This window comes from Lytechinus pictus, chromosome 3 (genome assembly GCF_037042905.1).
Source record: "Lytechinus pictus isolate F3 Inbred chromosome 3, Lp3.0, whole genome shotgun sequence".
Classification (NCBI taxonomy): Eukaryota; Metazoa; Echinodermata; class Echinoidea; order Temnopleuroida; family Toxopneustidae; genus Lytechinus; species Lytechinus pictus.
This window is the reverse complement of record NC_087247.1, coordinates 59,043,901-59,065,961: the sequence shown is the minus strand read 5'-3', so window position 1 is coordinate 59,065,961 and position 22,061 is coordinate 59,043,901. Positions and strand designations below refer to the sequence as shown.

The following is a 22,061-nucleotide window of genomic DNA, read 5'->3' as shown; positions in this document are numbered from 1 at the left end:
CCTTACCATGTGACCTCTGACTGCAGCATTACATGCAGGTACCCCAAGTCCATCTACCATCCAAGTTTGGTTGATAAGTGACTTACGGTTGTGGAGTTATATTGTGTCATAAGGTTTGTGACGGACGGACGGACGACGTTTGGATCCCTCAGTCTCGACAAAAACTCTTGTTACCATGGCAACAATGTCTGCGCCTACACCAAAATCAATAGGCGGCTTTGCTTTACCATAATGGACCTTCATGCCACATTAAAAGATGATCAGAGAAGAAATGCAGCTGGTAGAGCGCTCACAAGGACATCTCTGCTATTTCCACAAAAACTCTCGTTGCCATGGCAACGATGTCTCCGCCCACACCAAAACCGATAGGCGGCTACGCTATACCATACTCGACCTTCATGCCAAATTTGAAGATGATCGGAGAAGAAATGCAGCTGATAGAGCGGTCACAAGGAAATCTCTGCGGAGGCGGACGCGGCGCGACGAGGCCAAATCCATAGTATCCTCCAAACTCTGTTCGGGGATACAATTAATGTGCAGAGATATGGAATAAAGTTTCATCTTGTGTACTTTTGCGTATAGCACGGTACGAATTTTATACCTGCCCTTAAAGCAGACACTTGCCAAAAATTGCTTGCTGAAAAGAAAAAATAGCATAATATGCGAACTCAGGAAGTGGCGGTAGTGTTTACCCACAGATCAGAAGAGCGGAAATCTTGTGTCAATGCAATAAAAAAAATACTTTTTATACTTAGCATTAATGTATTCTTTATAATATCTGGCAAGAAATACACGAGTCCCATAGCCGGGGAGGGGGGGGGGGGAATAAAGCGCAGAGCGCGGACGCCAAATTTTGTATAGAGAGAGAGAGAAGAACATCTCGTTTAGGTTTTTATTCTTTTGACCAAAAAAAGGAAAAACAATACAGCTTTGTCCATTTTCTCCCTTTTCTACTTTTTTTCTTTTTGGAGACGCGCCTGTGGGTCAAAATGAAATACTTAATAGGTCACATGTTTCGACGAAAAAGTGCAAACGATCGAGGTCGGTACTATTTAATAGTTGAATGCAAATATTGTTTAAGAATGGTTGGAACGCGTGATTCCATGCAAAAAAAAACCGTGAAAACAAAATTTCACAATGAATCATATTTACTTAATATATAGAAGAAAACTATTTAGAGGAGTGTATTGAGTGTGACCATGATATGCGTGCACAGTTCTCACCGCAAGGCAACTAATTCAAATTTAACTAAAAACTTGTATTCAAATAACTTCCAAGTGCCAAGGATCTCTTACCCTTTTCGATGAAAGTATAGTATGTTCGGAAGATAGCAGATATCACGCAATCACTGTACTCTTAAACAAACTAAATATACATGTATATCAATGTTTTCTTGACATAAATGACTGAGTTCTAGTCAAATTTGAAAAAAAAATCAATATGACTAAAATAGCAGCAAAACGGTTCTTTAAAAATACATGAAATCACCAGTAAATGTAATACTCCGGTACTACATTAATTTTGCAGTGTTGGTTCAACACTCGCTGTTTTATATAATGTTTTATAATTAACACAATAATATTTGGTATTATGTTCATAATATAGGGTGTGATTTTAATTACTAAAGGCGTAATTGGTGTCAGTTTTAACACAGGTTTATTTCATCTAGTCATTTTAACTGTAGTTTATTTTAGAATTAATTTGATTTATTCAAGAATTTATCTCGTGGAATTATTTTGCTTCTGAAAGAATTAATGAATTCGAATTAATCATCAAACGACATGATGCGAAAACATGCGTTCCTTGAAAGTTAATAAAGACATTTCTGCATGTCAAGGTAATTATTGATAACTTTTTAAAAGTCAATGTACTTTCTATCAGTAATAATAGGCCCCAATATAAATGGCAACGAAGTCAAAGCGGACAAAGTCGATTATAATTATATTTATGAAGTGGTCGAGAGATGAATATAGGCCCTACATGATATAGTTTCTAGTATATGATTCATCAACATGAAACTGATATTTCAATGTAACAATATTCACAATCTCTAAACATTATATTTCATATTGTCTTGGGCTAAGTTAGTAGACTTGCTGTACCCAACTTGCTCTTCTCCGCAATATACGTCATAAAAACAGGGCGGATCCAATGCACATTATTATAGCGGGTTTATGATATTATTTGGTGCCATTCACAAAGTCCTATTAGACAACGAAAGAGTGAGGATGACTACCAGTAAATTTACACCATCTGTCACATGTATTTCACAATGCGCCAATATGTTATTGTATTTGATGTGTCTTGTGAAATGTCGCCCTCTGCGAGGGATGATGTCTTATCGGCCCTTACGATGGCCGCGCACTGTAAATGAGGTTTGCCCCTAGGTTGGGTTAGTAAAAGTGTTATTACTGTAACTGGTTTCCCATCTCCTTTATTACTTAATGTCGTGGTGACAGCTGGGATTTGAACCTTGCCTGCTCCGCTCACCGATGGGATTCATGCTATCCGAGCAACCAGTTGGTCGGCAAAAATGTGTCGTGATAGGTGTAACAATTTTTTACTACCTCAGTGCCGTAGTCCCACATACAGTCCTTTGAATGGCTGTTCCCTCACCGAGGTCAAGACCTCGCCCCCAGGCCCGAGAGCGAGGCCGCCCCAGTCAAGTTGGTTCTTGTACTTTTCTGTCAGAGATTCAAAACATTTCTAGTCATGCAATTAGTAAATCAAGTAATTACACAATCAGTAAATCAAGAAATTACACAGTAAATCAAGAAATTAGAGTTAGACATAGTAAAATTAGTAGATTTCATTGTGTGGATGATGTTGAACCTGTCGGTGACAGGGCCAGTCCTAATGGTCGTAATTGTGTGAATGAGAATAAACCAGACGATGATTATGAAGTGGAGAAAGAACCAGAAGATGATTATGGTGATGAGAATGAACCAGAATCGGAAGATGATTATGTCTATGAGGTTGAGAATGAATCAGAAGATGATCATGAGAATGACACAGAAGATGATTATGTTGATGAGAGTGAACCAGAAGATTATGACAGTTTTTATTGTGATCAGTTGGATGATTCCAGACAAAAGTCATGCCTAGATCTACATAGCCAATCATATCCTCAGAATCAGATTAGAGTTTTACACGTACACTTAAGCCATAAGCTTAACGATAATCAAGCCGTGTACGATGATCATGAATCGAGAGATGATATCGGTAGTAGGTCTAGTAAAGAGATGTATGATAAATCTGCCTATTATGACGCAAATGATAACCACAAGTGTGATGTACCTTACTATCAGTATATGTCGAGTCCTGAACATATCCAGGATACCAATAGTTATAGCATTACACCTTCATCGATTCAGACTAGTCCTAGGCCCGCCTTAGTTCATCATAGGCCTAACGTAAACCAAGTTGTGTGCCCACTTTGTCTTAATGCTAGTCGGCATGGTTACCGCCACCATATTGGTGACTGTCCATTCTTGCCTGACCATGAAAGGCGCATGATTACTCGAGCTCGCAAGGCGGCTAGCATTCTCGGCTACACCAATTTTCAGACTTGTAGTGATACCTGCGATGAGTTGATTGTCGATCATGACCCTGGTTGTGATCATGTTCCAGGCTGTCTTCCAACTGAATATGTTGACTGTTCATCGTATGCCGTGGATCGTTCCTCCATAGATCCTAGTTTACATCTTGGTTGCTTTGATGACTCGAAGTCAGAGTCAGCGATTCAGGGAGACCCTCACTGGTGCAATGGACAATCATCAGAGTCAGATGAGGTCCAAGGTCTTCACAGTACGCCACATAGGTCTGTGGCTAGTTCATTCGTTGTGCCTAATCAGGCCCCCGTGACTACTCCCTTCGTGGAACTGTTCCATGGTGATCGGTGTGTCCGTGTGAGCATTGTCTGTGGTTCTGCGGAGAATTTGATTCAACGTTCTGTGGTCCAAGACCTTGGGGCCGAGATAACCGCCACTTCCCTATCAGTTCGACCTTCTGACAATTCCTCCCCTCTTACGATTGTAGGTGAGACCTGTCTCACATTCACAAGGGACAACAGACAGTTTCTCTTCAAAGGATTAGTGGTAGAGTCTTTGGATGTTGCTGTACAGGCTGGAATTCCATTCATGGAATTACATGATGTATTTATCCGACCGGCTAAGCGTGTAGTATCATTCGGTGATGGACCATCGTATCCGTACGGTCCTTCGGCTATCTCGCTATCCGATGCGCTTGCTGCAGGCTTACCTGATTCGGCTTGCGATGGCGTTGACCAATCTTACCTTGTTTCAATTCCGGACTCCCGTAATCGTGAACGAGCCCATCCTGCCGTTGCAGACCAGTCATCTACGAGTGAAGCCCTTGGAGACATGGAACCTACTGTTAACTCAGACAGACATCCTATAGCCACAGAGCCCATCAGTGAGCTTATAACACCTCAACAGCCATCGGCTCCTGATCATGAATCTTTACACCACAGTAACTGTGCAGTCCATGACTCCCCATCTGATATTGTTTCTGTATCTCAACCAGATCGTTGTCAGTCATTGGATCCCGCATCGCATGATAACAGTAGGTGCTACCTGAATGCCCTTCCTCTTTCGACTCCTAGGGTAAAGGTTTCTTGTGTTCCTCTCATGCACAACATCACCGTCGCCGAGCATCATCATATGGCTCCTCATCCTTGTATCCTACGGATCGATGACCTACCTGGGCGACCCCCGGATTCTCCTGGAGATGTCCCCGGTGATGCTTCAGGTCCTACCAGTAATCCCCGGTGCTGTAAGATGTTGGATCCTCAGTTCAGGTGGCCAGACACCATTGTGCCCTTCACTTCTGCCCTCATGATGATATCACAGAGTCGGCCATGTCACCCCGTCGGAGAACACATTGGACTCCCCCCAGGTCGTCCTCCCGATATTGACTTTAAATCACGCAGGACCCCTTACTAGATTGCCGACTGATTTGACCCTTCTTCACGAGACCCTTTCAGGAACGTCGATGGGCAAAGACTTTGTTTTAATGTTCCATCGCATTCTGTGAGTGACACCTATTTATGGACTTCGATACAGAGGACTCATTCATGACAGTATATGAACTAGTATTCTTGTGCTCATACTGATATGGACAGTAATCACAGTATATACTCCAGACTCCTCTGTTTTCTTCTTTTCCTGTTCCATCCTTGTCTCTTTGCTTTTTTGTTATGTGATTTGTGCATGTTTTTTATTTGTATATTTTCAGCCTATGCTGGTATTTGTCACTATAATGTACCCGTGACCATGTTATCATTGTTGATTATTGCTAAATAAATTGTATCCCTTTGGTTATATTGGGTACCTTGCAGTTATTTGGGTGTTAGATGGATTGTTCCCTTTTGCATATAAATTATTTAAGACTACAAGTTATCGATTGCATGTTTATTTTGGTAATTTCCATCTCATTGATGGGTTGGTAATTTTATATTTATTATTACTTGTTTTTTTAATTATATGTATTAATGTCATACTGGTTTTTATTAAATGGTGAGATATTAGTGTCAGGATGTATAGTGAGAGTCTGAATGCCCCTTTTTATCAGCTATTTTAGGCTAGCAATCTTTTGGCAATCCATAAATACATATTTCACTTTTCATAGTTTATGGTAGTCCAGTTATCTGCTCTTAGTTGTCCTGTTTTGTTTGTTTGCCTTTAGGCATTGCGTGTTTCATGGCTGAGCTGTGGAGGCTGGATAGTGCCCATTGTACCTTACTTCTGGAACAATTTGTACACTTTCATGTTTCTCTCTTTTACCCATTCCAGAATTTATTTGCTTTATGTGACCCTTTGCCTATTTGTTTTACATTCTGTTTAGTGCTTGCTATTACTAGTATGTGCAAAGACTGCCTTTTTTGAGCAGGATTTGTGCGCCTCCATATTCTTACACGTTCTTACTGTTGGAAAATATATTATCTTGTTTATGTGCTTACTATGATAGGATTGTTTGTTTTTAGTATGCAAGGCAGCCATGTTATTCATTTGCATTTTATTTCGCGTTAGAAACCAAAAAAAATGTCAGTTGCATTTGATTTACATTTTCGGTATTTGCACATTTATGTATGTATTGGTGAATGGGGTCATAAATGTTCACAATGGTTGTACTTATGAATGTATTGTGTATTGCCATGCCCTTTTAGTTTTGTAGCATTTGCAGTGTCCACAATGATTGTGTTTATGGATGTATTTTATTTAGTGATGCCTTTTTTAGCTTCTATCCTTAAGTCATGCTTTAACCGATTGTTTTATAGTGTGTGTTGACAATATTGATGTTGCTACATGAATTTGGCTGTTTTACAGGTTATAGCTTTTTTGGCATACATGTTTGACGGCTATTAGTGTTTTCCCCCTTTTTAGTTGGCTTGATATAGGACGTGTTGATAGGCTATTTGGTGTGTGTTTTGCCTACAGATAGAAGGGTAGATGAGATGTTGGTTATATATTTATGTGTTTTGCCTACAGATAAAAGGGTAGATAAGATGCTGGTTATTTATTTATTTACGCTTGTTGCATAAAGGCTAAAGTTACATTATGCTTTTTAATTAGTTATGTAGTAACCATGGTAATGGCCAATACTTTGATTAATATGTGATACCTTCCTTGCAGGTCTACCGGTATGTTTTTCGGAATCCACATAATCTACAGATATAGTTTTGTTTTACCTTTTTAAGGAGTGAATTGATTTGTTTTTTAGAAAGTAATTGTTCCCTGAGACAATTAGTTAGAGGTTGACTTAATTCCAATGGAAAGATAGAGAAAAGTGGTTGCGCCAATATGTTATTGTATTTGATGTGTCTTGTGAAATGTCGCCCTCTGCGAGGGATGATGTCTTATCGGCCCTTACGATGGCCGCGCACTGTAAATGAGGTTTGCCCCTAGGTTGGGTTAGTAAAAGTGTTATTACTGTAACTGGTTTCCCATCTCCTTTATTACTTAATGTCGATGCTCTGGCTGTCCTTTGGAAGTGATAATATTACAGATGACGTCAGTCGGATCAGATATCACGGTTCATTGTTAATTTCAGTATATAAAACTAAAATGTTTACCTTGAAACACACACATTTACTATTGTGTTAAATATAATGAAATATCAACAGATTGTGTTTGAATTAAGAAAATGCATCCGTGTTCGGAGGAAATGTATTCAATTCTGCTAACACGACAAGTCATATCTTGGTGAGTGTGGTGGACTAGAATAATGCACTGTAATAGCTGTAATAACAATCACGCAAAAGCTTTTTATCTGTTGATAACATGTGTCCCTGTCCGAACGCTTCCGCTTTGCAGGGGCGGATCCAGCCTTCGCCAATAAGGGGGGGGGGGGCGGATTTTTTTCCAGCCACATTTTCCCCAATCGGCCGCACGAAGTTGATTTTTGTTTGTTTCTTTGAAGGGGCAGTCCTTATTGTCACTATAGTAAGCTTCATTCATTATAAATCAACATAAATATACAATAATCACATAAGCCTAATTGAAATAGTGCGAGCGTGAAGCGCAAGCTATTTTTTTACTTCACGTATTATGTCCTAAAATTTAAACATTCTGGGCAATGTTTGTGATCTTAAAACGAGATGTGCATCCAATTAAATAATTACTGCGAGCGCGAAGCGCGAGCAGAAATTTTTAATATACGTTTTGATCTGACCAAAAAGGATCTGTTAACGGCTGCTTGCAGTTAGCCGAGCTGAAAATGTTGACATTTCTACATAAAGAATGGAAATTCTAAGCACTTTTAGTAAACATGAATGGAATAAGTCTATAACTAAACAATTGATGCGAGCGCGAAGCGCGAGTGGAAAAATTTGAGACTTACACCTAAAAATGGGACACTCTATTCATGTTTTGTAAATCATAAAAATTATGAGTAATTGGAAATCTTCCTACATTAATATTGCCAGCGCAAAACACGAGCAGAATTGTTTTTATATTGTGATCTGAAAGTGGATCATGATTTAAATAGAGAACAAGCTGCGTATTTGAATAAACATGCGCGGGGTGTTTCCTATTTATACCTAGAATCTGGGCATTCTACATACCTTTTTTATCATGAAAATAAATAAAGCGACAACGAAGTGCGAGCTTAAAATATTTGATATGGATTACAGTTAAAAAAGAGCTGATATGTTTCATTATTATTACTTTGAGTTTTGACATAGGACAGGGACATTCTAAGAAATTTATGTCATCATATGAAAATGATGGCTATCTTCCTATTTCTCTTCCTAATTGCGAGATGAAACTTGTCGATATTCCATTCTGAAAAGAGGGACAATTTTTATTAATTTAATAAGCCTAATGAGAGCCCGAAATCTGTTAATATTAGGCCTGAAAACTGGACATTTAAAACACTGTTGTAATAATGAATAAGATGCATGAGTAAATATGTTAATATGATTTAATATGTTGAAAATTGAAACAAACGAAATTAAACATATTTTCAACAATCAATGCGAGCGCAAATCGCGAGCCGAAATTTTTGATAAACTGTCATGAAATTGGGATTTTAAGTCGTTTCTTATGAATTAATTATTGAGATAATTCACCAATCAAAATGCGAGCGTGCAGCGCTAGCTGACACGTTTTGACAATTTGACCTAAATAGGGATATTTTGAGAGCTTTATTGAACACAGGTACCTGACAAATCAAATTTTGACTTTAATGTTATATATTATAAATAAATAAATAAATAAAATAAATAAATAAATTTTAAGTTCAATATTGCCCCCAGATCTGCCTATGCGCTTTGTACGTTATTTCCGGGGCTATAATAAATGCAGGTCATGTCCGAAAAATTTGTTAGGCGCTTATTCAAATTTGTTCAATACAAGGCCTATGTAGGGAATAATATATTATAATAATAATCACAAACTGATTGATACATGAATAATGAACTAACGCACTGTGCTCAGTTAGAACGATAAATCATATGTATTCACATTTGTCAGTTTGTCATCCCACCAGAAATTGTATTTTTGGGAATCATTTTGTCTTTTTGTAAATGCATTTGTAATTTTGAATCCCAATTAGTCCCACGGGCTTATTTTAAGATGCCCCCTTTTCCAAAATCGATTACTTTTTCTGAGTTTGTATTGTTAAAGATACCTTTCATTCGACTTTGCAACAAACGAAGAAAGTGCTACAAATCGTATTGCAATAATAACAATCCCGTATAGGAGAAACTAATTAAATTGACTTCCAAAAATTCTACAATCATTAGTCATCTTCTCACCATGGGATGTCTCATCTGAAGATGAATATTTGTGCTCTTTTTATAAAGTGTTTTTTTCATATATATAGTGTGATTCTTTGTAATTTCATCCGTGTAAACAAACTACCAACATGTAGACAAACAAATCAGCAACATGAAACCTCGATCATATACATGAACATACATTCTACAAATATATACGATTGTCATGATCATACAGACCTATATGCCGCTATAATCACGCCAAAATCCACATCCGTGTGTAAAGTGTGGTATATCACTTAACCAATTGTTATTTTGTGGTATTACACTCTACCAAGAAAGAGGTGGACTACTTCCGATTGCAAGAAATAATAATACTGACGCCGAAAAAGTGAGATTTCTTTTTTTTCAATTTTGCCATTTTAAGGCTTTGATAAGCTAGTTTCCGTCAAAAAGAAGGCCAATTTGAAATTGGATGACCTTTTTGCCCGATAAAAGTATAACTTGTTCTGTCAATATCCCGATTTTAACCAGATGTCCATTGTCCACTCTGTTTAATTCAACACTAAGTTAGAATCTAGAACCGTAATGAAAATAAAAAAGTTCGTCTAATATTTCAAATGCTACATATATAGCTGCCCTTATTTTTGCTTATGGTAGCTTATTATGTACAAGGAACCCATTTAACTTTTTTTTGCTGATATTGTTACAACTGTAAATGTGAATGAAATTTTGTTTAGAATTTGAATGATGTATCATTTCTAAATATGAATTAAACATGTAAAATGATTATCTCTTCACTTTCTGCATTTCCTTTGCATTTGCATCTGTTTCAACTTTCGCTCATTATACGCTCGCTGCAAGCTTTTAGCCCCCCTCCCCATACATATATACTTACCCAACCTTGGGAAAAAGTTTTTGGGACACCCTTCAGTCTAGCAACTACTGAAAATTTGGTCGCTCGCATGGTCAGCCAAACTAGTTTGTATCACAACAAAACCATTACATCAGCAATCGGAAGTGATAGATGGTAGTATTATGAACCCTTTCCATGCACATATACATAGCCTTGACGTGGGGGGGGGGGGCACACACAATTTTAGTAACAGCATCCCCCACTGCTCGGATCGGATTTACGCCACTATAATATTTACTCCAAATAACTATGATGTAATTACACATTTAAACAAAACAAAACAAAACGCAAAACAACCTGTTTAAAACTTTAAACATTAGTTGTTAAAGTTAAGGGCTTAAACAACGTGATAAAAACAGCATTATTATAGTGTAAGTTAGAATATCTTTCTGTCAGAAAGTGCAGTAACAAAGCAAATATTGTATCAAGTGAACAAAATATATTCTGGTTCCCAAAATAATAAATTGAAATATGGTTGCTTTCCAGAGGTGGTATGTTCTCATAACATTTAGTAGGCCCATTAGATGCAAATTTCACTCGTTCTATTCCCTTAGTCGCAAATCAATACATGAACCGACTAGGACTGAACATGCATAGAATCACAATTTCATTTTTTTTGTACACGATTAATGAAAATCATGGGCCTGAGGCCTCATCACTCCGTCCCACAGCCCCTTAAATAATCAGACCTTTCTGCTTTGCGTTCCTTTCTACCTTGCATTCCTTTCTACATGATCCAAAGAATATATATTTTCATCTTGGATACAGCAACGTTGCATGTATGCATTATGATGTCGGACAGTGGTATGGGAGTGGTTCTCCCCCCCCCCCCCCCCCAGGAGCCCATTTTGTAAGTGTCTTTTCCACTTTTAAAGAAGCCCCTGCATGATTTTCCTATGAGTAGGGGAGAGCTGTGATTTGATATAAGCTTTGTTAACGATGTAATGACAACCTATCCGTATGGGTAATATAGCCCGGGGCTATATAGGTCATTTGCTCGGAATAAAAAAACAACTTATGGCGACATATCCGTTTCGAGGCCATATGAGTAAACAAAGAAATATTTCAGATTTTTCAGATTTTTCTGTTCTCCTGTGTTGGAACAATCAATCAGTGAGTAAATAGACAGAGTAACCATACAGTCCATTGGATGTGAGTCAACACTTCTGGACTCTCTTTGTCCCATGTTAAAATTGCATTTGAATAACGTCTCCCATTTGCACACAAACATTTGAATTAACTGACCAAGTTGTAGGGAATAGCCACAACAACACTGCCCTAGAGTTCAAAGTGGCATACCTGTCAAGAAATGTGTATCACACAATTTTGAATTTATCTTCCAATTAAAAAACAAGACAACATTCATGTGCACTAATGTTTTAGATTTTATCTTTATAATGTTTCAGCAAAGTGACATTTCTCCCCACAAGATGGGTAAATGAAAAAAAGAGGAATTTATCATACATGTATGATTTCAATAAGAGATATCTTCATAATGGATAGGCCTATTATGATGGAGTAAAGCAATCAGCCACTTCTCTTGGCAGACCTTTGATCTGTCAGTTTCTGTCTTTCTTGGTTTACAACATTTGCATGAATTGAATAATGCTGTGCCATTACTGATCAAGCATTCTGTTAGATTGGCGAAGGGTGTATCAAGAGATTAACAATATATTTTTTTTAATTTCATCATTGTAGATTGTTTCTAAAGGGTTACTCCAGGCTGAACACATATGATTTGAACAGGCGAAGTGAAATCAGACAAACACAGAAATGTCATCAAAATCAGACAAGGAATAACAAAGTTTAGACATATTCAAGCAGTCAAGGTTTGCATTATTTTGGTGAAACGGTTCTCTGCATTTCTTCATGAATATGCAGTTTAAAGCAAGTTGATGATATTGTATCGCCAATTATTCTTCTGTATTTTATTATATGAAAATGTTTATTCAAATTTTGTCTTTAAAAAAACATGGAAAATTTGATTGACTACTGATTTAATGTGTAAGATAATCACCGCTACAACTTCAAATTTTGTTACAAGGGAGATATATAATAAAGTATGAAATGATTTTCTGTGCTCCATGATTTTTACTCTATACTTTCAGCCCAGAGTATCCCTTTAATAAATGCAAGTATAACAAGTTTAGTGTGAATGTGTAGAAATATACACAATAAATATTTAAACTTGACATATTCTATTGCCTAATACATCTAGGGGAATATTGTCTGCAAAATGAAACCAACAGAAAAAAAAATAAAATCAATCAATCGGCTCTATATATCATCATGAGACAAAATTCAGAAGAATCACTACATCACAAATTTTAAATAAAAAAACAGCAACCAATGCTTCTGAAAATTGTGTCTTGCACCTTTTCACTCCAAGACTCATGAGCATGTCTCATGAGCATGTCTCATGAGCATTGGCCAAAAAACTAAGAAATTAGTTTGCTGCACAAGATATATTTTAGATTCATTGCCATATATGTGGTAAAGCAGCATCAAACACATTAAAATATATCTTTACTCTTTAGCATATACTTGTATATGTTCACTTCCAAATATCACCATATATGTGCAAAAAATCTCCCGGGCAGTCTGTGGAAACTGAGTAAGTACAATTTACTGTCTGCTGAACCTTAGACTAGTATACCCCTTTCTAACTTTGTTTGATGAAGGTATAATAAATTCTATGGATAAAAATAACATACATCATTTCATGTACTGTCTGATAATTTCAAAATCATATTGATAAATTTTGAAACTTCACAAAATGTAATGGTTTGGTTTAAGAACAAAATAGATTATATATATATATACAAACCTTGATCAGCATCGGATGCAGAAATTGTGATGACACTGGTAAAGGCTAAGGAATTCTCTTGGATTTCAGCACTGTAGCTTGTTTCTTCAAACACTGGAGAATTGTCATTTATATCCTGGACAGTGACTTGAACAAATGCCCTTGATTGCTGTGGGTTTATTCCATGATCACTTGCAGTCACATACAAGGTATATGAGGAAATATCTTCACGATCTAAAAGAACCTTGGTGCGAATCTCACCACTCTCTTCATCAATTTCAAACACTGGAGAAGGATCCATACTGTAGCTTACTTCTGCATTAGCGCCGGCATCATTGTCTGATGCTGACACTCTAACAATAACCTCTCCAATATCTGCACCTTCACTGACATAAACATTGTAGGGTGAGTTATGGAACACTGGAGCAAAATCATTAACATCAGTCACATTTACGTACACAGTACAAGTGCTTTCAAACTGCCTATCTGATGCTGTAACTGCCAAAGAATAAAATGACTTTGCATTGTAACTCAGTTGAGACGTAACAGTAATTGTTCCTTCATTGTTTTGTGTGAGAATGTTGAAAGGGATACGGCCAGTAGGGTCCAGGGCATCTACTATCCTATAGGAAATAGCATTCTGTTCATCAGGATCTGTTGCTGTCACAGTCAACACCTCAAAACCATGGTAAGCATCTTCAGCCACAGAGGCATAATAGACATCTTGAGGAAAGATTGGAGCATTGTCATTTACATCAGTTACAGTGATTGTGACCGAAGCTGTGGATGATTTAGGAGGTTCTCCATGGTCCGCTGCAATGACATTAAACTCCCAAGTATGACCAGACTCTCTGTCAAGACTGACACTGTTTGTTATAGAACCAGAAGTAGGATTGATTTCAAAAGGAAATCCACTAGGAGGGTTTGGAACAGAGAAAGTTATCCTGGCATTTTCCAACTGATCATCATCTCTTGCCATCACTGATAATATGGAGTATCCAACATCAACATCTTCCCGCACTATACCCTGGTAAACATTCTGGGTAAACTGAGGTTTGTTGTCATTCACATCTATAACTGTTACTGTAACAGTTGTTGTGTTCTCCCTTGGTGGATTACCAGAATCCTGGGCACGAATGCTCAGTCTGTAACTCCTTGTTGTTTCAAAATCCAAACCATTTTGAAGTGAGATATAGCCATTTAGCGAATCAATCCTGAAGCGATTCTCAAAGTTGCCATGGGTCAAACTGAAATGGACATCGGCATTAGAACCTTCATCAGCATCTGTAGCCATGACATGCAGAATTTGGCTCTCAGGGTCACCTGGACTTACATCTTCCCGTACAGATACCTCATAACTCAATTGGGAGAAGTGAGGGGAATTGTCATTCAAGTCAAGAACTGTCAGCAACACTTCTGCTGTTGAATTCTTCTTTCCAGGATCAGTACCCATATCTTGAGCCATCACCAATATATTATATCTTTCAATCAGTTCCCTGTCCAATCGCACCAAGGTCTTAATCTCTCCACTTGTGGGGTTCATTGTGAAAACATCATTCGGACTCTCGTTGTTCACGATGCTGTACCTGATTTCAGCATTAGGCCCAACATCATTATCAGATGCCCTCACCCTGGCAATCAAGGTTCCTGGGTTCTGACCTTCATTTGTGGTCTCCACATAGCTTGGTTGTTCAAATATAGGGGTATGGTCATTGCGATCCTCTACATTGACCGTCAGATAAACTTGAGCAGATTTTGGAGGGGTTCCATGATCTGTTGCTGTGAGACGAAATGAATGAGATTGAATCTGCTCCCGATCAAGTGAAGTAGTGGTTGTGATAATTCCTGTGTTTTCTTCGATGGCAAACATATTTTGGCTGCGAGCATCGCCAAGAGCTACAAGGCTGTACGATAATCTTCCATTATCACCATCATCATTGTCCGTTGCAGTGATTGTTGCCACAACATATCCTTCATCTTCATTTTCTGGTACTTGACGGGTATATATGGGCTGACTGAATGTTGGATATGTGTTCCTAAGTTGCCTTCTGAAGCGTTTTAGAACAACTTCTCGTTTTCTTGATGTTTCATCAGCATTCAAACGATTAGTGTCTGATGCTCGCAACTCAATCAGAATAGGCACCATCTCCTCCTCCACTTTGTCTGTCAAGTAAGAAGGAGGCTTTGCTAAGCAAGATGACGGAATGTGTACTGATCCACTTATATGTTCTGATTGGTGTTCAAAAACACAAACCACATCATTTTCTATACGTAGTTTACCTGACGCAGCATCAATATCAAAATCATGCTCCTTGCCATTACTCATAAAGTATTTAATTTGACAGCCCGAAAGTGATTTAGGAAGGAAGTTATTGAGGTTCAACAAGATATCTCCAGGAAACCAGCATGTTCCTTCTGGATATTCCATCATTATCTGCAGTGGTCGTGTTGCAGATAGAGGGGTGTGTTCAATGTCATCCTGATCGAAATTCTTTTTCTTGGCTTTCTTTGGATGGCAACCAAACCCATGAACATAAATTGCTATAGGTAACATCACATACAAACCAACTTTTTCTGAGCCTAAAACTGTAGTTCTTCCACGAGTTTGCACATAAACCAAGAAAGGGTTCTCATGAAGCATGTAACATTCCATAGTTTTTGACAGGGATAATTCTCCTGTATAAATGTCAATTTCAATGTTTTCTTTGGCATCTTCCCCTGTTAAAGTTGGATGAAGTGAATATGACCATTCACTTCCAAGAGATGCGTTAAATAGTGAATACCCCTGCTCTTCATAATTAGAGAGATGAGTATCAAAAGCTGCAAGTGCCGCTCCGTGGAACACGGCCGCGGCGAGCCACAGGATACGAAGGAGATGGGCCATAGCGGCAGGTAACTCCATTTCAAACTTCCGTTCAATAGATAGATGGACGAACAATAACTTTGTTGAGGGATTCTCCCAGTCACAATTGGTTTTTCTCAGCACCTCCAAACGGTTTACATGATATCCATAGCAAGTATTCACAAATTCGTTATCCGTTCGGTGAAAATAACGCCCTACATTCCATTTTGATAACTTTATCGAGAAATTTGGAAGAACTGAACCAAACTGGTCTGTGAATTCCACATTCAAGTGTTTGCTCGAGAGCTACCGTAATAGAGAGTCGCGTATATATGAACGTTGATCGAGCGAGTTTTTTCCCGGTGTCGAAGATGCCTTCACGTGAGATGGCGCAATTAACTATATGAGCGTTGGAAGAAGCGACAGGTGTATCAGATCACACATGATCAGATGTATCGGTGATCACGAGTACTGGGGACTAGATCCGGAATAGAACTAGGCCTATATTTGTTTTTATACATCCAAAGAATTTGCAGGCCGGATCAAAAAAGGGGGAAAAAGAAGACGAATAGAAGAATAAAAATATGAAGTATCAGAAACAGAGGAAGAATCCGAAGAAGAAGAACAAGCCCGTATAGCCCCCAGTAGCCTTTTTTTTTTTGCGGCAGAGTTCTCGATTATAAAGTGATGGACCATTCTATAATTTATATTAGGCCTTTTAGGGGCCTAATCAGGCCCGTTATGCTACTTCCATGGGTGGATCCAGCTCTTTAGTATCCGGACCACTACCCCTAGATAACTACCCCTAGACCAACTCCCCTAGGACAATTACCCCAGGACAACTACTCCCACAATAATTAACTCTAGGACAACGACCCCCTTTTGAAGGGTATTTCTAATAGTTACTTTTTAGCTTTATTCTTATAAATCAACATAAATATATATCATACTGCTTATTTATATAATGCGAGCGCGAAGCGCGAGCTAATTTTTTTTGGAAATTTTATGTATTTTCCTAATAAAATTTAAACATTCTGGGCAATGCTTGTTATCCTGAAAAAGATGTATATGCAACTAAATAATTACAACGAACGCAAAGCGCGAGCAGAAATTAACGGATGGAAAAAGTACCTGTTAAAGACTGCTTGCAGTAAGCCATAAAGGCGTTACGTATTTTAAAAGTCCAATAATGCGAGCGCGAAGCGCGAACTGAATTTTTTTGACATTTTTACCTAAAGAATGGAATATCTAAGCACTTTTGTAACTTAAACAGATTTAACTAAACATTTGATGCGAGCGCGAAGCGCGAGTGGAAACTTTCGAGATTTAGACCTACTAAACGACACTCTATTCTTGTTTTCTAAATCATGAAAAGCATGAGTAATCAGGGATCTTCTTTACATTAATAATGCGAGCGCAAAACGCGAGCAGAAAATTTGTATATACGTTTTGAGCTGATCGAAAAGGTATTAATGACTGCTTGCACTTAGCCATGAACAGGCGCGGATCCATGGGGGGGGGGCCGAGGGGGCCTTGGCCCCCCCTTCGGCTAAAAAAAAAAAAGAGAGGGAAAGAAAGAGAAAAAAGAGGGGAAGAGGGGAAAGAAAAGAAGAAAAGAAGAAAAAGAAGAAAGGAAGAGGGGGAAGAAGGGAAGAAAAAAGAGAGAGGAAAAGGGGGGAAAGAAAAGAGGAAAGGAGAGAGGGAGAGGGGGGAAGGAAAAGGAGAAAAAAAGAGAGAGGAAGAAGGAGGAAAGAAGAGAAGAGAGAGAAAGGGGAAAAGGAGAGGGGAAAAGAGAGAGGAAGAGGGGGAAGGAAGAAGAGGAGAAAAAAGAGAGAGGAAAGGGGGAAAGAAAAGAAGAAAAAGGGAAGAGGGGGAAGGAAGGGAAGGAAAAGGGAGAGGAAAAGGGGAAAGAAAGAGAAGGAAAAAGAGAGAGAGAAAAAAGAGAAAAGAAAAGGAGAAAAAAGAGGAAGAGAAGAAAAGGGAGGAGGAGGGAGAGGGGGAAGAAAAAAGAGGAAGAGGGGAAAAGAAAAGGAGAGAGAGGAAGAGGGAGGAAAGAAGAGAAGAAAAAAGAGAGGGGAAAGAAAAAAAGAAAAAAGAAGAGGGGAAAGAAAAGAAAAAAAAGGAGAAGAAGAGGGGAAAGAAAGAGAAGAAAAGGGAGGGGGAGGGGGGAGAAAAAAGAGGAAGAGGGGAAAGAAGAGGGGGAAAAGAGAGAGGAAGAGGGGAAAAGGAGAAAGAGGAAGAGGGAAGAAAGAAGAGAAGAAAAAAGAGAGAGAACGGGGGGAAAGAAAAGGGGAGAGGAAGAGGGGGAAGGACGAGAAGAAAAAAAGAGGAAGAGGAGGAAAGAAAATGATGATGATGTTCGACCAAAAGGGCGCCGAAATGATGTTCGAACTGGGGGCCGAATTGATGTTTGAACGGGGGGGGGGGGGGGGGCAAATTGATGTTCGACGTAGAGGCGCCAAATTGATGTTCGATCTAGGGGGCGCCAAATTGATGTTGGAACTCGGGGGCGCCAAATTGATACTCGAGCTAGGGGGGGGGGGGCCGAAATGATATTCGAACTAGGGGCGCCTAATTGATGTTGGACCTACATGTAGGGGCGCCGAATCAATATTCGAACTAGGAGGGCGCCGAAATGATGTTCGAAGGGATGTTAATATGATGTTCGAACTGGGGGCGCCAGATTGATACTCAAACTAGGGGGGGGGGGGAAGGGGGCCGAATCGATGTTCGAACTAGGGGGAGCCAAATTGATACTCGAACTAGGGGGGCTCAGAATTGATATTGGAACTAGGGGGCGCCAAATTGATACTCGAACTATGGGGCGCCAAATTGATGTTGGACCTACATGTAGGGGCGCCGAATTGATATTCGATCTAGGAGGGCGCCAAAATGATGTTCGAAGGGATGTTAAAATGATGTTCGAACTGGGGGCGCCAAATTGATACTCGAACTAGTGGGGGGGGGGGCGAATCGATGTTCGAGCTAGGGGGGTGCCAAACTGATACTCAAACTAGGGGGGCGCCGAATCGATGTTCGAACTAGGGGGGCGCCAAATTGATACTCGAGCTAGGGGGGCGAAATGATATTCGAACTAGGGAAGCAAAATTGAGTTCGAAGGGATGCCAACATGATGTTCGAACTGGGGGTCGAATTGATATTCGAACGGGGGGCGAATTTATGATCGACCTACATGAAGGGGTGCCGAATTGATACTCGAACTAGGGGGGGGGGGCGCCGAATTGATGTTCGAACTAGGGGCACCACATTGGTGTTTGAACTAGGGGGCGCCGAATTGATATTCGAACTAGGGGCGCCAATTTGATGTTCCAACTGGGGGCGCCAAATTGATGTTCGACCTAGGGAGGCCAAATAGATGTTCGACGTAGGGGGGGGGGGGTTGCGCCGAATTGATGTTCGACGTAGGGGCGCAAAATTTATGTTCGACATCTGGGGGCGCCGATTGAATGTTCGAACTAGGGGCGCCAAATTGATGTTCGAACTAGGGGACGCCGAATTGCTATTCGAACTTGGGGCGCCAAACTGATGTTCGAACGAGGGGGGCGCCAAATTGATGTTAGAACTAGGCGGCGCCAAAATGACGTTCGAACTATGGGGCTCCAAATTGATGTTTGAACAAGGGGGAGGGGGCGAAATAATTTTCGAACTAGATGGGGGCGCCAAGTTGATGTTTGAACTGGGAGGGGCGCCAAATTGATGTTCGACCTAGGGGAGCGCCGAATTGATGTTCAAACTAGCGGGGCGCCAAATTGATGTTCGAACTAGGGGAGCGCTAATTTGATGTTTGACCATAAGGCGACAAATACATGTTTCAGAAGGGGGAAGGCAAAGTGATATTTCACATGGCGCCAAATTCATGTTCAACCGAGGGCGCCAAATTGACCTTGAACTTAGGGGGCTCCAAGAAAATTCATGTTCGACCGGGGGCGCAACATTGCTCGTATTGCCTGTTTATAGTGAAATTTATTTCCTGCCATTAAAAAAAAAAAAAAAATTGCTTATTTTTCAAAAAACAGTGATATGCACAACTCAGTGACATGCAAATGAGACAGTCGATGATGTCCCTCACTCACTAATTCCTTTGTTTTTTATTGTTAGAATTATAAAATATTTCATTTTTTACAGATTTTACAATATGGACCAACTTGATTGAACAATGAATTTAGTAACAATGCTTATTGCTCATGTTCCGGGAGGAATTAATCGTTGTTTTCACACGACAACGGAGAAAAATTGAATATTTCATATAATAAAATACAAAATGAAGTAGTGAGTGAGTGATGTCATCAGTCTCCTCATTTGCATACCGACAAGGATGTGAATATAACTGGTTTGTGAAATTAAGCGAAACTTTAAAATGTTGTAGGCCTACCTATTATCTTTCTGTATTTCATATAAGATTCTCAAAATATTCCTTTTCAGGTGTCTCGATTGTCAAAAATGAAGGCCTATGAGCTGGCGCTGTGCGATCGCATTTTGATTGGTGAGTTCTGTATACCTATACAGTGGCGTAACTACCAGGGGGCATGGTGGGCACGTGCCCCCCCCCCCAATCGGCTGCCCCCCCCCCAAAAAAAAAAAGGGGGGAGGAGAAAAAGAGGGAGAAAGGAAGAGAAACGTAATGGGGAAAGAAGATTTTATTGTTTATTATAATGTTATATTATATCTTAATCATGTTACATAAGAAGCATTTTTTTTTCATGACTTTATGAAACAGTTTGCTCAGGGCCTATGTCTTCATTGTTCCTGGTGCTCGCCAGTGGCGTAACAGGCGGGGGGGGGGGGCAGGGGGGCAAGCTTCCCCCCCCCCCCCCTGGCGGAGCTCACCGGGAAAAAAAAAAAAACGGGGAAAAAAAAGGGCGAATTAGAAAGGGAAAGGAAAGAAAAAAGGGGAAAGGGAAGGGGAAAGGGAAAGGAAAAGGGAAAAGAAAACTAAGAAAAAACATAAAAAAGGGAAAACGGGAAAAGGAAGGAAAAAAGAACAAGTGAGAAAGAACAATTCGCCCCGATATACAAATACATTAGCATGATTAGTAAGACAGGGAAATAAATTAAAGATGACAAAAAGGCAAACAAAAGCGGGAAATAAATGCAGAATGGAATTAGCCAAAATCTAAATTGGAAATTAAAGAATAGGGACAAGATAACATACACTACCGGTCTGCCGAGGATTGAGATAACGAGCGGGAAGAAAAATGGATGGTATAGCATAATGTCGTATGAAAGTCTATCATAAACTTGCTAAATCTCCAAAGGCTCTGTCCAAAAGTCAAGACCCCGTGCAGTGGGGGCTCTTCATCTGTAACCTTTAGTGGGTTCTATAACGGGCCCCTATATGGACCCTTCCTGCATTAAGCTTTACGTTGAAGCACTGGCGTACTGGGGGTGGTTCCACAGCCAAGGGGAAATAAAAGAAAATAAAGGAGGCAGCGAAATGAGATGAATGAAAAAAAATATATGACATGATATTTGCTATAATGATGTAAAAATCTATCACATAATTAGAATTTCATTTCATTTTAGGCCATTTTTTTTTCTAGCTCGCTTCGCTGGCGACTTTTTACAAATTTTCACACATTTGCTATGGTGTGCCCCTCACAATATTTGGATGATTGCGATACACAACTGCATTGAATTTATGTGTTGTGTTAAAGCTATATAAACATACACGCAATTTGATTCAAATAAGTGGCCATCTGTAAGGTTAAAAATGGCTTTGATATCAAGAGTTTCCGGGGCTCTGCCCCGGACCCCACCCATGAAGCACTGTTATATGGATGAGTTTGGACCATGGCCCCCAAAATAAAGTTCTACAACCAAACAAACAAAAATGAGGAAAGAAAGGAAAGTGTATTAAATTTTTCTGAATATCACGTTAAAATCTATCTTCATGTTAGATTCTCGTGAAAAGGTAATTTTTTTTATCTCGCTCGCTTCGCTCGCTCGGGACCTATATTAAGCTACTTCTTGCCAGAAGCGCCATACTCGGCCCCCTCGAGCATATAGAGCTTCACCTTGATGCTCACAATCATAACAAAAATCCTGTTCACCGTGGCGTACAAAAAACGAGAGAAAAAAGGAAAGAGAGGAGGGTGAAATATGATATCATCTTTTTAACATTATGTCAAAATCTATCACAAAATTGGATTTTTGCAATAAAAATGTCAAAATTTTTTGCTCGCTCGCTTTTATATATATATTTGCCCGATACGCCATATCGCCCCCTCAAAATTTTTGC

General features: G+C 39.4%; 1 protein-coding gene across 1 annotated transcript; it reads right to left on the bottom strand.

The window, feature by feature from the left end:
* Window positions 1–8,943: 8,943 nt before the first annotated feature.
* LOC135153648 (cadherin EGF LAG seven-pass G-type receptor 2-like) lies at window positions 8,944–16,164 on the bottom strand. Its single transcript, XM_064097456.1, has one exon. It carries the CDS (start codon window positions 15,860–15,862, stop codon window positions 12,962–12,964), a length of 2,901 nt encoding a protein of 966 aa, XP_063953526.1. The 5' UTR covers window positions 15,863–16,164; the 3' UTR covers window positions 8,944–12,961.
* Window positions 16,165–22,061: the final 5,897 nt, after the last annotated feature.